General features: G+C 43.8%; 1 protein-coding gene across 4 annotated transcripts in view; it reads right to left on the bottom strand.

Annotated features, from left to right (window-relative positions):
* Positions 1-1921: 1921 nt before the first annotated feature.
* LOC111967623 (intermediate filament family orphan 2) overlaps positions 1922-17368 on the bottom strand; it is a 37952-nt gene continuing 22505 nt past the window's right edge. Inside the window, exons 2-9 of one of the 4 annotated variants that reach the window (XM_023992799.2) lie at positions 16113-16173; positions 10443-10538; positions 9602-9652; positions 8930-9100; positions 8441-8592; positions 7585-7783; positions 7170-7268; positions 1922-6636 (exon numbers count right to left, since the gene is read on the bottom strand). In XM_023992799.2, the coding sequence (XP_023848567.1) occupies positions 6403-6636; positions 7170-7268; positions 7585-7783; positions 8441-8592; positions 8930-9100; positions 9602-9652; positions 10443-10538; positions 16113-16173 (1063 nt within the window). In that variant the 3' untranslated portion in view covers positions 1922-6402. The remainder of the gene's footprint in view (positions 6637-7169; positions 7269-7584; positions 7784-8440; positions 8593-8929; positions 9101-9601; positions 9653-10442; positions 10539-16112; positions 16174-17368) is intronic. The other 3 variants (XM_023992808.2, XM_023992818.2, XM_023992827.2) reach the window with 3 other exon arrangements.

Here is a 17368-nt window from a genome sequence, read left to right as displayed (position 1 = left end):
ATTTGCGACAAAGCTTTATTTTCCTGACTGATGTCTTGAGGTGTTGCTTCAATATATCCACATAATTTTCTTTCCTCATGATGCCATCTGTTTTGTGAAGTTCACCAGTCCCTCTTGCAGCAAAGCACCCCCACAACATGATGCTGCCACCCCCGTGCTTCACGGTTGGGATGGTGTTCTTCTGCTTGCAAGCATCCCCCTTTTTCTTCCAAACATAACGACGGTCATTATGGCCAAATAGTTCTGTTTTTGTTTCATCAGACCAGAGGACATTTCTCCAAAAAGTACAATCTTTGTCCCCATGTGCAGTTGCAAACCGTAGTCTGGCTTTTATATGGCTGTTTTGGAGCAGTGGCTTCTTCCTTGCTGAGCGGCCTTTCAGCTTATGTCGATATAGGACTCGTTTTACAGTGGAAATAGATACTTTTGTACCTGTTTCCTCCAGCATCTTCACAAGGTCCTTTGATGTTGTTCTGGGATTGATTTGCACTTTTCGCACAAGTACGTTCATCTCTAGGAGACAGAACGCGTCTCCTTCCTGAGCGGTAGGATGGCTGCGTGGTCCCATGGTGTTTATAGTTGCGTACTATTGTTTGTACAGATGAAAGTGGTACCTTCAGGCGTTTGGWAATTGCTCCCAAGGATGAACCAGACATGTGGAGGTCTACAAAAAAAAAAATCTGAGGTCTTGGCTGATTTCTTTTGATTTTCCCATGATGTCAAGCAAAGGGGCACTGAGTTTGAAGGTGGGGCACTGAGTTTGAAGGTAGGCCTTGAAATACATCCACAAGTACACCTCCAATTGACTCAAATGATGTCAATTAGCTTATCAGAATCTTCTAAATCCATGACATCATTTTCTGGAATTTTCCAAGCTGTTTAAAGGCACAGTCAACTTAGTGTATGTAAACTTCTGACCCACTGGAATTGTGATACAGTTAATAAGTGAAATAATCTGTCTGTATAAACAATTGTTGGAAAAATACTTGTGTCATGCACAAAGTAGATGTCCTAACCAACTTGCCAAACTATAGTTTGTTAACAAGAAATTTGTGGAGTGGTTGAAAAACGAGTGTTAATGACTCCAACCTAAGTGTATGTAAACTTCAACTGTATAATGTAGCTAAGAAAGCAATACTAAGTGTATGTTGTGTAGTAAGGTGTTAGTAGCCCATGTGCTTCACCCTAATAATTTGGTCCCTTTCCCCCTCATAACTTAGACTACTGTTCTGACTTGGTGGTGCACATGTAGCCTATACTAGCCTGTTTTAGAGAAATCATCATTGAATATTGTACGAGATTTCATTTTCTGCTTATATGCCCCCTTTATTTTTCCTACAGTTCTGACTTGGTATACAGGGAAAATACTGTAAAAACAGCCTGTTCAGAATTCTGTCGCTCTACATTTCAAAAGTGCTGAACAAACGTTTTAGTTTTAGCTCTCTCATTAATGTCTTAATCAAAATGACGGATTGCCTTTTATCCACTCATTCCCTTATGCCATAGTTTGTGAATCTCAATTGTCAGTAGAAACCACATTTGTTTAATAAGCAGGTCAGCTATATCAGCTATGTTTTTTAAAAAGTAAATGAGGCTGAATGAACTGTTTTGCTGCCAGACAAGGCTCCGCTGATTATCCAGATGTAGCAGTTTGAAGGATTCACTCCATGGTGCTGAAAAGAAAGCACTCCTGTTGGGACAGCTTTATGTAGGCCCTAACAGTTTGTGGGCACCATTTGTCACCATTATAGTGCAATTAATGTATTGTTTAGTGTTGTGTAGGGGCTTTGCTGGCATGCATCTAAAAAATGCATGCCAGCATGGGTGCATGATGTGGGTGCAATTACATGCAGATCAAACATTATAATATGTATAATTAAACATGATAGCCTACATCTCCAAAGGAGAACAAAGACTCAAGTTAAAGGCAATCCACAATTTTATTTCATTTCCCCCCAACACCAAGTGTACATTTTTTTTTAACAGTATATCCTAAATCCCCATGAATGCAAAGTTTTACTGATAGTTGACATAAAAAGAACATGTACTTTACAATGCACAGAGGTATGCATTGAAATAAAAAGATGCAGGGACAGAAATGTGAGTTAGAAACAGCAGGCTTGAAATAGCATCATCATAATGTGATGTGTCTAAAAATACACTGACATCAATGGTCATAGTAAAGACAGTACTTTCCTCAATGGCTACTTTGACTGGGGATTCTGACCTACTGCTATCTCTACAATACTCTATAGGCAAGCTCTGTATGTTATGGTGACAAAGCAATATAAAATACATATCAGCAATGGCTAATGTAACACTTTAGACCCTTGCACTACATTAATAAAACCCACTCATATAAAACACCCATGAAACATTTAAACCCAACCACTGCAGGGTCCCATWTAGGCTCAATGAGCCAGACTTTCTAGATGATCATAGTCCTGTAAGGGTAGGCTACACACTAGTTCAATTAAATATTTACCATTTGTGTTTGCTTGCTGGACAAAGAACAATGTGTCAGGTACACATCAGATGTGTTCTAACTCACGGCGCGAGATTGTTTTTTGCACCAGTTCTGATAGTTAGGTTGGACTGTACTCAAAAGACTGCCCCTGAATATTGACCATACATTTAGCAAAGAAAGGGAAAGGGGGATACCTAGTCAGTTGTACAACTGAAATCTGTCTTCCGCATTTAACCCAACCCCTCTGAATCAGAGGTGCGGGGGGCTGCCATAATCGACATGTCTACAATCTGTTCAATGGGAAATACCCTACATGACTAAAAGTATGTGGACACCTGCTCGTCAAACATCTCATTCCAAAATCATGGGCATTAATATGGAGTTGGTCCCCCCTTTGCTGCTATAACAGCCTCCACTTCTGGGAAGGCTTTCCACTAGATGTTGGAACATTGTTGCGGGGACTTGCTTCCATTCAGCCACAAGGGCATTAGTGTGGCCGGACACTGATGTTGGGCAATTAGGCCTGGCTCGTAGTCGGCGTTCCAGTGCATCCCAAAGTTGTTCGATGGGATTGAGGTCAGGGCTCTGTGCAAGCCGGTCAAGTTCTTCCACACCAATCTCGACAAACCATTTCTGTAAGGTCCTCGCTTTGTGCACGGGGGCATTGTCATGCTGAAACAGGAAAGGGCCTTCCCCAAATTGTTGCCACAAAGTTGTAAGCACAGAATCGTCTAGAATGTCACTGTATGCTATAGTGTCAAGATTTCTCTTCACTGGAACTAAGGGGCCTATCCTGAACCATTAAAAACAACCCCAGACCATTATTCCTCCTCCACCAAACTTTACAGTTGGCACTATGCATTGGGGTAGGTAGCATTCTCCTGGCATCCGCAAAACTCAGATTTGTTGGTCGGACTGCCAGACAGTGAAGCGTGATTCATCACTCCAGAGAACACGTTTCCACTGCTCCAGAGTCCAATGGCGAAAGCTTTAAACCACTCTAGCCGACGCTTGGCATTGCGCATGGTGATCTTAGGCTTCCGTGCGGCTGCTCGGCTATGGAAACCCATTTCATGAAGCTCCCGACAAACAGTCGTGCTGACATTGCTTCCAGAGGCAGTTTGGAACTCTGTGGTGAGTGTTGCAACCAAGGACGGACAATTTTTACACACAGTCCCGATCTGTGAGCTTATGTGGCCTACCACTTCACGGCTGAGCTGTTGTTGCTCCTAGACATTTCCACTTCACAATAACAGCACTTAAAGTTGACCGGTGCAGCTCTAGCAGGGCAGACATTTGAGGAACTGACTTGTTGGAAAGGTGCCACCCTATGACGGTGCCATGTTGAAATTCACTGAGCTCTTCAGTAAGGCCATTCTACTGCCAATGTTTGTCTATGGAGATTGCATGGCTGTGTGCTCGATTTTATACACCTGTCAGCAACAGGTGTGCATGAAATAGCCGAATCCACTAATTGGAAGGGGTGTCCACATACTTTTGTGTATGTAGCGTATGTTATTTGATTTGTTCTCTTTGTAGAAATGACATCGTGAGACATCATGAGACATCATGAGAAATAAGGGCATAGGCCTAATGGTTACCAGTTACACTGTATGGTGCAGCAAAGGATGAACAAAAACATGGCTTACGTCATGCTGGTTTTAAATATTATACAATGTATTTTGATGGTTAGCTGGGAATAAGGCCTCTCCCTAAATGTTATCTGTTATGTGCATGTGTCTGGATATTTTACTATGGTTGGGCCAGCCTTTTTGTGTCAGATGAAATAGTTAAGTGTCCTGACCATTTTGACCATCCATGATCGTTAATACAACAGCAGAGAATATTTCATTTCTGCCTCACTCACAATTCAATCTGTATAATGCAATTTCATGGACTATAGGCCCATTTAAAGCTACAGGAATTGATTCCGAACTCTAAATGTCTCTTGATTTAAGAAATCGAGAATTGCAACACTATTGTACTGCAACTATGATGTGCCTCTAGTTCAAATGTAAAACAACTCAGAGAAACAACCAAATGCAATAGCCCATAGAGACAATGCAATGACAAATGTAATTATTAAAACCTTCATCATACAAATAGCACTTTTGTTCTTGATTCTGCAAACTAACAACATTTCATAAACCAATTGAAAAATAACTTGCAGAAAACCTCTCCCAATCCTTGTGCGTTCATCAATTTTGTTAATTGATTAATTCAATGAAAATCATTAGACTGAATGTAATACAACAAAATGAATTACGTATAGCGCATTATGAACAGAAAGGCATCTAGGGTATACGATCACATGCCAACAGCCCTCTTATCACAGGAGGCTGCTGAGGGGAGAACGGCTCACGGAATGGCATCAAACACCTGGAAATCATGTGTTTGATGAATTTTACCATTCCACCTATTCCGCTCCAGTCATTAGAATGAGCCCGTTCTCCCCAATTAAGGTGCCACCAACCTCCTGTGTCTCTTATGTATGTACAAAGAATTCTAAGCCCAATCCAGGGCACATGACAATGGGACAACGGAATATGATAGGCTGGACAGAAGGGAGGGGAGTTTTTGTGAGACGCCATCTGAGGTTAGCCGCTCAGATTGGCAAAAATAGAACCTAAATATGGCATTGTACAGTGTATAAGTTAGGAATTGTATTAGCAACCAATGTACATGGTGTTGCCAGTTTCCGTGATTGTTTTGTGTAATATAACTTCCATACCCTCTCTCTGAGAGGACAAACAGATGACCAATAACTCTCAACAGCCCTTTGGACTTACCAAAGAGTAGCCCAAGGGACAATCAAGAACTTAGTTCTACCAATCATAACATATACATTTTAGGGGAAATTACAAAATTGAGCTGAAGCTTAGTATGATAGTGATCAGAAAAAGGCAATACAAATCAAACAGCATATTTGCTGGTGCCTTGTTCCATATTATTTTCGATAATCTTGTGTAGACATTAAATTAACATGGGTAGGGAGGGAAGGGGTATGACTTTGACAAAGACAACTAGGGGTCACTGTTCCAACATTTCCCTTTTTTGAGACAATTCTGCGCCTTCCACTTCGAAGAACACACATGAGCACTCTGAATGACAACTAGAAAACACCTTCCCAGCTTAAAAAGGCTAATCATAAGGGAAAAGAAGGGTAGGGAATGTCATCCTGAAATAAGGCTAGCTAAATTGCATAGAGCTTGAACAACGCATTATGCAGCAAAGGGCTGTGCTCCGTTCCCCAGTAAACACTGGTAACCGTGGAGAGTCCAGTCAGGCTGTTTTGTTTGTATTGACTCTGGTGAGAACATTTCAATACCCAATTGTACATGTGCATGTACAGTGTACTGTATGTGAATGATCCATCTACATCCATGGGGCACATGCAAGTAAAAAATGGTGTGATTACTCTTGATTTGTGGTTATTAAAATAACTCAGGCATATATTCTCACTGGTGAATACTGTTGTGTATGTTGTTCCCTGTTGACCAAATGGACTGTCCACCTCAGGCCAACAGATTGACGATGGTGACAGTGCAACTGTTTCGAATATGCTAATAGTGAGCCAGTACGACTGGTTTGATAAGGTTGACTGTTTTGCTGGATGTTCTTGTGGAGCTCTGATTAGGTTGAAGAAACCAGCAAGGCAGCACTGAGGAAGAGAGCACAGCTGACACTATATTGTATGTGCCACCTCTGCCTAATAATATTTGTGAAGCAAAGGAACACCGTCCCCCTCCATCCCTATGAGAACAGAGACAATAAGCACCAGTTCTAGGCCTGGGAGAGTGGGACAGACCCTTAGGACCATCAGGACCCCCAGCCAAAAGTGCCAAACGGGCCAACCCCCAAGCAGGGTGGAGCTCTGTGAGCAGCTATACGTCAGTGAATGGAGGAGTGAGGGGCGGTGCCAGGCAGGACAGCCATCAGCTGATTGGCACCTCAGCCTCTCCGTCCTTGTCCAATAGTTCGTCCTGGATCTCGTCAGTATTCCCTGAGTCGCTGCTGGCCACCGAGCTGACAGAGGGAGAGTTCCTGCCCCCTTTGATCATCCTCCTGCACGTCTCCATCTGCACGTCCAGACCACGCTTCATGCTACACATCTCCATGTACTCATGCAGGTGTCTGTTCATGTCATTCTTCGCTGTGGCTAGCTCCATCTGAGTGAGGGAGAGAGAGATGATAGAGAGAGGAGATGAGATGAGGAGAAAGGAAGCCAGAGAAAGAGAGAGAAGGGGAAAGAGTAAGGAGGACAGAAGAGAGAGGGTAGGGAGGAGAGAGAGAGAGACATCAGTGACATTGAGCTGGGACAGGTGCCAGCCCTGTCAGGGACTGAGTCACTCTGGCCAGATGAATGGTCACCGGAGTCACAACTCAAAACCAAACAGGAAGAGGGACAAAACAACCAACAAATCAAAACCAAACAGGAAGAGGGACAAAACAACCAACAAATCAAAACCAAACAGGAAGAGGGACAAAACAACCAACAAATCAAAACCAAATAGGAAGAGGGACAAAACAACCAACAAATCAAAACGCAGTCGTTGTCCTGTTACTTGACAGGTGTTCCTGTTAGATGCAATAGATCGCTAACAGGCAGATACATCTCAGGGGATTTCATTCTCCTCTATTTTTGTTACTGTACCTCTGTTTCTGTCACATTCTCGCTCTCATACACACACAGCCTGTTCACCTCAATCGCGCCAATGGTCTCCTGGTAGTCCTGCTCTCTGGTCTTGAATAGTGATTCTGTCTCATCTATGAGGCTGCCCAGGCTTCCATCCTGAGAGACCTGGGAGGAAGCAAAGAGGATTAGCTAAAACACTCTCATTCACTGTTTGGATATTGCATTTCATTTCTCAACTGGAGCATAACAATGGGCAGAATTTGACCTCCAAGTCAAAATGAAAAAACTTTATTTTACTGCAAACATTTGTGTTTGCCGAATATGAATGGATGGGAAGTATGGGAGGTAACCGACGACTCAATGCCCTCCTGTACCCTTGACCATTAGTATAATCAGTAGGTAGTGGTAATTTAACTGTTTTAGATTTGTCCTGTACATAAGTATCCTTGACATTTGCTGTGTGGTATCTAATCTGACTCACAGGCTCCTCTGTGTTGCTGTTGGCTGCGCTGGTGGCTGTGCAGTTTGATGCGGTGATGTGACTGGGTTGTATGTTATAGTTGGTGAAGTCCTCCCATAGCAACAGGGTCTCGTCATTCTCTTCCCACGTCAGGCTGTCACAGTCGTCATCAATGTCAAACGTCTCCCTCCTGGCAACACAATTATCATCTGAACTATGTCTGTGTGGCACAGAGACAGGAAGGAAAAGAAAGGGAAGAAAGGAGGAGAAACAACAGGCAACACATTTACAAGAGGTCCAAACACAGAGGAGAAAGAAAGATCCATAGAGAAGACATGCAGGAAAACAGACTACATAGTGTTTGAGAAAGACTTGAGACAGTGACAGAAGTTTTAGTGGAACACAAATTATACTTTTATTATTCACACTGATACTCAAAACTACATTTTAGGCAAACATTTACACAATGAAGACATTCTGTAATGTAATGTTCTCATCTAGCTTTTGGTGGCCCTACTGAAAACAATGAATGCCACACTCTGCATTAACACTAGATGGGAGTAAAGGACAACATTATATAAATACAATGCACCACTGGGGTGTGATTGTCACAGGAGGTTGGTGGCACCTTAATTGGGGAGAAAGGGCTCATGGTAATGACTGGAGCAGAATCAGTCGAATGGTATCATATACGTCAAACACATGGCCTCCAGGTGTTTGATGCCATTCCATATGCTCCGTTCCGGCCATTACTATGAGCCGTTCTCCCCTCAGCAGCCTCCTGTGATGTGTGTGCGCACGTGTGGAGGGGGTCATAATGAAGCCAGCTCGTCTTTCTGGATAGCTGTAATGAGTGTGCATGTGAAGGCTGACTCACAGTTGGTTGAGCATTCGTTTCATTTCATCAGTGATGTTAAGAGGGACCTCCTCCTCCTCTGAGGTACTGGTGCTGGGGTCTGCATCCATCTCAGAGCTGTCCTCATCAGACACAGGCCTGCACTCCTTCTTCCTGCAGCACGCCATGGCACCCTGGAACACACACACCCCCAACCAGGTTAGTCACTCAGTGCATCAATGCAGGACAGAATTTTGGGCAATATGTCTATTCTGATATTAATAATTTAGGCAGTACCATGCACCACCTAAAAAGCCTCTGGTCATATTTTAGCTTTGGCCAGCAATGCGCAATGGAATGTCAAAGCTTCAGTTCACCACTGAGCAGCGACTGTTTGTGTATGGGCATGGTGGAAGGATCAATGAGCATTGTGTTTGTGGCTGTGTGTGTCTGCCTATGTAGAAGAGAGWGTAGCAGCAGTACACTGTTAGCTGTTGCAGACTGAGGCCTAACATACAGATAGATACACACCCTCTCTGGGAGCGACCTGGCTGGGCTGACATTGAACATCTTGGACATGTCCTCTGAGTTGCGCTGCTGAGCCACGTCACACAGTTTGGCGGTGATGTCGATGCGCCGGCAGATGTCCATGTCCACTCGCATGGCTTTCTCTTGGATCTTAGAGTCCAGGTCAGACATTTGCTGGAGAGGAAGGAGATGTGTCTGTTGTTGGCTGTGAAGCATTGAATCATCCACTCAAAACCTCCACTTACTGTACTCAACAAATGTCTAAAGGCATTTCAAAGCCATGAGACTGATATGAATAATATAAGTCACATGCTGAGTTCATATCTGTGACTGACCATTTGCAGCAGTATTAAAGTCAATTGAATACACTGTGGTTAGATTGCAGACCCAGCAGAAACCCACATCCAGTCAGTCTGGGTCAATAACACATCATGCAACATCTCTGTGAAGGTCCAAAGGAAACATCCTACACTCCAAGGTGAATTTGATCACTGCTACATCTCATGCTTCTTTTTGTCACTCAATAACTTGCAATTACTCTAATATGCTAGTTATGACCAAACAATTCTATACTTCACCGTCTACAACACTCACAGTAGTGTAGTAAGGGAAAAGCTAGTATTTTGATTCTAGGGTGAAGGGAAGTGGGAAGGCAGGAATAGAGGAATCTCTTACTTTCATATCCAGATCCCTCCTGACATATTGGGAACTCAGACGTCGACCGCCCTTAATAGTGAGCAACGACAAAGTACACCTATTCAAAGGACACGTCCCAAATCACAGTGTTTATTCACTACCCTGGAGGTCTATCAGGTCACACTGTGTGTTGCCTCATATGTACTGCATATATCCTTCTCTGACTACAGATATGTGTCATGAGGAGGCAGCTGCTATTACCCATAATGCCACTAACTGACATGGCCAGTTAAACACAGAAGTAAACAAGAGAGGGAGCCAAGCTAAAATGGTTTCAACGGAAATCCAAACGACTCCTTGCTAATTTTGTTTATTCATTCCTGACCAAACAAAAGCTAAGGCTTGGCCAGCTGCAATATATTACAGCCGTTACACTAGAGGCAAGCTCCATGGGAAAAATAAGGTGCTGCGCAGATATAGTGTAAGGTCCTGCTGATCTACTGTGTGTTTATGAACACTTGTTATCGGAGCATTCAATGAATACCTGTCTGAAAGGCCCTCTTGCAATTGCAGCAGAATATGTTTCCACTGCTGGGTAAAAATACAAAAAAGGAGGGGTGTGAATCTGCTAGCCTGTCCTGGAGCCCAGTCTCAGAGTGTTCAGTGTGATGAAAGAAGTCCTAAAGACCTCTACAGTATGACTGACAACTATCATCTATCATCACCTATAAAGAACAATACTACTGTCAATACAACCAATGCTGTTGTATTGTTGAGAATATAATTGGCATCATTTGAACAGGAATATGACTGGGGTATCTGTCAGTCTGTGACAGTGCTGCAGTGGAGTGTGAAGGGAAGGTGTGTATGTTATACTTACATCGCTCATGAGACTCTTAAAAACCACCAGCTCAGCCTTCAGCCTGTCCACCTTCTCATTCAGTTCATCCTGGATCTCCTCTGCCTCCTGAGCACTCTGAACACACCACACACACATACAGTTTACATACACCTTAGCCAAATACATTTAAACTCAGTTTCACAATTACTGACATTTAATCCAAGTAAAAATTCCCTGTCTTAGGTCAGTTAGGATCACCACTTTATTTTAAGAATGTGAAATGTCAGAATAATAGTAGTGGGTCAGAAGTTTACATACACTCAATTAGTATTTGGTAACATTGCCTTTAAATTGTTTAACTTGGGTAAAATGTTTCGAGTAGCTTTCCACAAGCTTCCCACAATAAGTTGGGCGAATTTTGGCCCATTCCTCCTAACAAAGCTGGTGTAACTGGGTCAGGTTTGTAGGCCTCCTTGCTCGCACACGCTTTTTCAGTTCTGCCCACAAATTTTCTATAGGCTTGAGGTCAGGGCTTTGTGATGGCCACTCCAATACCTTGACTTTGTTGTCCTTAAGCCATTTTGCCACAACTTTGGAAGTATGCTTGGGGTCACTGTCCATTTGGAAGACACATTTGCGACCAAGCTTTAACTTCCTGACTGATGTCTTGAGATGTTGCTTCAATATATCCAAAATTTTCATTCCTCATGATGCCATCTATTTTGTGAAGTGCACCAGTCCCTCTTGCAGCAAAGCACCCCCACAACATGATGGTGCCACCCCCATTCTTCACGATTGGGATGGTGTTCTTTAGCTTGCAAGCATCCCCCTTTTTCCTCCAAACATAACGATGGTCATTATGGCCAAACAGTTCCATTTTTGTTTCATCAGACCAGAGGACATTTCCCCAAAAAGTACGGTCTTTGTCCCCATGTGCAGTTGCAAACCGTAGTCTGACTTTTATATGGCAGTTTTGGAGCAGTGGCTTCTTCCTTGCTGAGCGGCCTTTCAGCTTATGTTGATATAGGACTCGTACCTGTTTCCTCCAGCATCTTCACAAGCTCCTTTGCTGTTGTTCTGGGATTGATCTGCACTTTTCACACCAAAGTACGTTCATCTCTAGGAGACAGAACGTGTCTCCTTCCTGAGCGGTATGCCGGCTGCGTGGTCCCATGGTGTACACATACGTGTGTACTATTGTTTGTACAGATGAACGTGGTACCTTCAGGCGTTTGGAAATTGCTCCCAAGGATGAACCAGACATGTGGTCTACAATTTTTTTTCTGAGGTCTTGGCTGATTTCTTTTGATTTCCCCATGATGTCAAGCAAAGAGGCACTGAGTAAGGTAAGCATTGAAATACATCCACAGGTACACCTCCAATTGACTCAAATGATGTAAATTAGCGTATCAGAAGCTTCTAAAGCTATGACATTTTCTGGAATTTTCCAAGCTGTTTAAAGGCACAGTCAACTTAGTGTATGTAAACTTCTGACCCACTGGAATTGTGATACAGTGAATTATCAGTGAAATAATCTGTCTGTAAACAATTGTTGGAAAAATTACTTGTGTCGTGCACAACGTAGATGTCCTAACCGACTTGCCAAAACTAGTTTGTTTACAAGAAATGTATGGAGTGGTTGAAAAACAAGTTAATGACTCCAACCTAACTGTATGTAAACTTCCGACTTCAACTGTATTTACACAATTCAAACACATGCCCCAAGCACATACAATCAAACACATGCAGCAAAAACGAACACACATTCTTATTTACCATATTCGAGACAGCATGATATTGAATATGGCCCCAATCTATATTTTTACATTATTCAGTGGAATAACTGTAAGTGATAAAGATGGATTAAGGACATTACAGTAGATGCCGAGGGGGACTACATACAGAGTTAATCACACTACCTAATCAACTGATATCCTTTATCAAATGACTATCAGAGAGCAGATTTCCTGTTTCACTTCCATGCTAAACAACATCTGCCTGTGTGAGCTCAGAGAGGTAAGAGCCCCCCAGGGAATTATTTTCACTTCCAGCATTCTGCTGAGCCATAATCCAACACAAACACAGATGCTGCCGTTGATCGATGTGTCCTCAATGGTTGTGCAGAAAGATGGGGTTGCTACTATACTAGCACCTGCAGAGGTGTTTGATGTGGCATAGGGAGCATAGTGCCTTGGCTTGGGCCATGATACTATAAACTAAAATCAAATTGTATTAGTCACATGCACCGAATACAACACCTTACAGTGAAATGCATACTTACGAGCCCCGAACCAAAAATGCAGTTGAAAAAAATATATGAGTAAGAATAAGAAATAAAAGTAACAAGTAAATAAAGAGCAGCAGTAAAATAATAATAGTGAGACTATACACAGGGGGGTACCGGTACAGAGTCAATGTGAGGGGGCACCGGTTAGTTGAGGTAATATATACATGTAGGTAGAGTTATTAAAGTGCCTATGCATAGATGATAACAGAGTAGCAGCGGTGTAAAAGGGGGGTAGCAGAGGGAACAGTCTATGACTAGGGTGGCTGGAATCTTTGACAATTCTTAGGGCCTTCCTTTGACACCACCTGGTGCAGAGGTCCTGGATGGCAGGAAGCTTGGCCCCAGTGATGTACTGGGCCATTCGCACTACCCTCTGTAGTGTCTTGCGGTTGGAGGCCGAGGAGTTGCCATACCAGGCAGTGATGCAACCAGTCATGATGCCCTCGATGTGGCAGCTGTAAAACCTTTTGAGGATCTGAGGACCCATGCCACATCTTTTCAGTCTCCTGAGGGGGAATAGGTTTTGTCGTACCCTCTTCATGACATTATTGGTGTGCTTGGACTATGTTAGTTTGTTGGTAATGTGGACACCAAGGAACTTTAAGCTCTCAACCTGCTCCACTACAGCCCTGTCGATGAGAATGGGGGCATGCTCGGTACTCTTTTTCCTGTAGTCCACAATCATCTCCTTTGTCTTGATCACATTGAGGGAGAGGTGGTTGTCCTGGCACCCCATGGCCAGGTCTCTGACCTCCTCCGTATAGGCTGTCTCGTCGTTGATCAGGCCTACCACTGTTGTGTCATCGGCAAACTTAATGATGGTGTTGGAGTCGTGCTTGGCCGTGCAGTCATGAGTGAACAGGGAGTACAGGAGGGGACAGAGCACGCAACCCTGAGGGGCCCCTGTGTTGAGGATCAGCATGGCGGATGTGTTGTTACCTACCCTTACCACCTGGGATCGGCCCGTCAGGAAGTCCAGGATCCAGTTGCAGAGGGAGGTGTTTAGTCCCAGGGTCATTAGCTTATTGATGAGCTTTGAGGGCACTACGGTATGGAACGCTGAGCTGTACTCAATGAATAACATTCTCACATAGGTGTTCCTTTTGTCCAGGTGGGAAAGGGCAGTGTGGAGTGCAATAGAGATTGCATAATCTGTGGACCTGTTAGAGTGGTATGCAAATTGGAGTGGGTCTAGAGTTTCTGGGATAATGGTGTTGATGTGAGCCATGACCAGCCTTTCAAAGCACTTCATGGCTACATACGTGAGTGCTACGGGTCGGTAGTCATTTAGGTAGGTTACCTTAGTGTTCTTGGGCACAGGCACTATGGTGGTCTGCTTAAAACATGTTGGTATTACAGACTCGGACAGGGAGAGGTTGAATATCAGTGAAGACACTTGCCAGTTGGTTAACGCATGCTCGCAGTACACGTCCTGGTAATCCGTCTGGCCATGCTGCCTTGTGAATGTTGACCTGTTTAAAGGTCTTACTCACATCGGCTGCGGAGAGCGTGATCACACAGTCTTCCGGAACAGCTAGTGCTTTCATGCATGTTTCAGTGTAATTTGCCTCGAAGCGAGCATAGAAGTAGTTTAGCTCGTCTGGTAGGCTTGTGTCACTGGGCCGCTCTCGGCTGTGTTTCCCTTTGTAGTCTAATGGTTTGCAAGCCCTGCCACATCCGACGAGCGTCAGAGCCAGTGTAGTACAATTCGATCTTAGTCCTGTATTGATGCTTTACTGTTTTATGGTTCGTCGGAGGGTATAGCGGGATTTCTTATAAGCTTCCGGGTTAGAGTCCCGCTCCTTGAAAGCGGCAGTTCTAGCCTTTAGCTCAGTGCAGATGTTGCCTGTAATCCATGGCTTCTGGTTGGGGTATGTACGTATGGTCACTGTGAGGACGACGTCATCGGTACACTTATTGATGAAGCCAATYACTGATGTGGTGTACTCCTCAATGACATCGGAAGAATCCCGGAACATATTCCAGTCTGAGCTAGCAAAACAGTCCTGTAGCTTAGCATCTGCTTCATCTGACCCCTTTTTTATTGATCTAGTCACTGGTGCTTCCTGCTTTAATTTTTGCTTGTAAGCAGGAATCAGGAGGATAGAATTATGGTCAGATTTGCCAAATGGAGGGCGAGGGAGAGCTTTGTATGCGTCTCTGTTTGTGGAGTATAGGTGGTCCATAGTTTTTTCCCCCCTCTGGTTGCACATTTAACATGCTGATAGAAATTTGGAAGATGGATTTAAGTTTCACTGCATTAAAGTCCCCGGCTACTAGGACCTTGTCATGAGATTATCTACCTCAGGTGAGCAAAACCTTGAGCCTTCCTTAGATATCGTGCACCAGCTGTTATTTACAAAAATACATAGTCGCCGCCCCTTGTTTTACCAGACGCCGTTGTTCTGTCCTGCCGATACAGCGTATAACCAGCCAGCTGTATATTGATAATGTCGTTGTTCAGCCACGACTCTGTGAAGCATAAGATATTACAGTTTTGAATGTCCCGTTGTAAGTTTAATCTTCCGCGTAGGTCATTGATTTTATTCTCCAAAGATTGCACGTTTGCTAACAGAATGGAAGGAAGTGGGGGTTTATTCGATCGCCTACGAATTCTCAGAAGGCAGCCCCTTTTTTCTGGCCCCTTTTTCTCTGACTTCTCTTCACGCAAATGACGGGGAACTGGGCCTGTTCACGGGAAAGCAGTATATCATTCACCTCGGGCTCGTCGGACTCGTTAAAGGGAAAAAAAGGATTCTGCCAGTCCGTTGTGAGTAATCGCGATTCTGATGCCCAGAAGTCATTTTCGGTCATAAGAGACGGTAGCAGCAACATTAAGTACAAAACAAGTAAAAYAATATGTTACAAACAAAGAAACAAACAAAAAAGACCCACAATTGGTTAGGAATACGTAAAACGTCAGCCTTGTTCTCCGGCGCCATGTTATCCACTGATGTGACGATGGGGACTAATGTGTTTTATCTACAGAGACACAGGGAATAGTGGGGAGACACTGACATTCAGGTCTGCTATGTGAGCCATCTAGGCTGTTTGTAGGTTTTATTTTCTGACATCTCCCTAGCTAGCTAACCGTCTCTGGCCCAATTCAGTTGACAGACACCTGCTCAAGGACATTATGGGTAAAAAGACCATAAGAAAGGAAGGATGGGGACAGGTAAGTAATTCAGCAGGAAATATATATTTTCAAGCACCTATAGGCTTCATGTCTGTCTCTATGTCTTCTTTATGACAATGACCCCTTGAGAGGCACTATACTGTAGCTAGGAATAAAGTAGAATTGGATGTTGAGATTAGAGTGAATTGATGTAATAGTGAAGGTGAATTGACCTAATGGTAAGTTGATGTAATGGTGGTGAATTGTTGTAATGGTGAAAGTGAATTGATGGTTAATGTCTACTAACCTCCTGCATGGATTCCACCATGGACTCCATATGCTCTCGTCTGTTCAGCTCCTCTTCCCATCTAGAACACAGAACACACGGATGGTCAGTTACCTGCATTTACATGGCTATGCTTATACATGAGTATTGTAATATATATACACCTTAGAGGTATATTTTAGTGTGAAGAGTCACAGATAGTAAAGACATACACTATATATACAAAAGTATGTGGACACCCCTTTAAATTAATGGATTCAGCCATTTCCGCCACACCCGTTGCTGATAGGTGTATTAAATCCAGCACACAGCCATGCAATCTCCATAGACAAACTTTGGCAGTAGAGCTCAGTGACCTTCAACATGGTACCGTCATAGGATACCACCTTTCCAACAAGTCAGTTTGTCAAATTTCTGCCCTGCTAGAGCTGCCCCGGTCAACTGTACGTGGAAACGTCTAGGAGCAACAACAGCTCAGCCGCAAAGTGGTAGGCCACACAAGCTCACAGAACGGGACAGTCTGTCCTCGGCTGCAACACTCACTACCGAGTTCCAAACTGCCTCTGGAAGCAACATCAGCACAATAACTGCCGCACACAAGCCTAAGATCACCATGCGCAATGCCAAGGGATGGCTGGAGTGGTGTAGAGCTCGCCACCATTGGACTCTGGAGGAGTGGAAACACGTTCTCTGCAGTGATGAATCACACTTCCCCACCTGGAAGTCCGGTGGATGAATCTGGGTTTCGCGGATGCCAGGAGAATGCTACCTGCCAGAATGCATAGTGCCAACTGTAAAGTTTGGTGGAGGAGGAATAATGGTCTGGGGCTGTTTTTAATCGTTTGGGATAGGCCCCTTAGTTCCAGTGAAGGGAAATCTTAATGGTATAGCATCAAATGACATTCTTGACGATTCTGTGCTTCCAACTTTGTAGAAGGTCCTTTCCTGTTTCAGCAAGACATTAAATAGTTTGTTGAGATCAGTGTGGAAGAACTTGGCCTGCACAGAGCCCTGACCTCAAGCCCACCGAACACCTTTGGGATGAATTAGAACGCTGACTGCGAGCCAGGCCTAATTGCCGAACATCAGTGCCCGACCTCACTAATGCTCATGGCTGAATGGAAGCAAGTCCCTGCAGCAATGGTCTAACATCTAGTGGAAAACCTTCCCAGAAGTGTGGAGGCTGTTATAGCAGCAAAGGGGGGACCAACTCCATATTATTGCCCATGATTTTAGAATAAAATGTTCGATGAGCCGGTGTCCACATACTTTTGGTT

This window comes from Salvelinus sp. IW2-2015, linkage group LG1, assembly GCF_002910315.2.
Source record: "Salvelinus sp. IW2-2015 linkage group LG1, ASM291031v2, whole genome shotgun sequence".
NCBI lineage: Eukaryota > Metazoa > Chordata > Actinopteri > Salmoniformes > Salmonidae > Salvelinus > Salvelinus sp. IW2-2015.
Note: the sequence above shows the minus strand (reverse complement) of the source record. Positions and strands in the feature narration are given on the sequence as shown.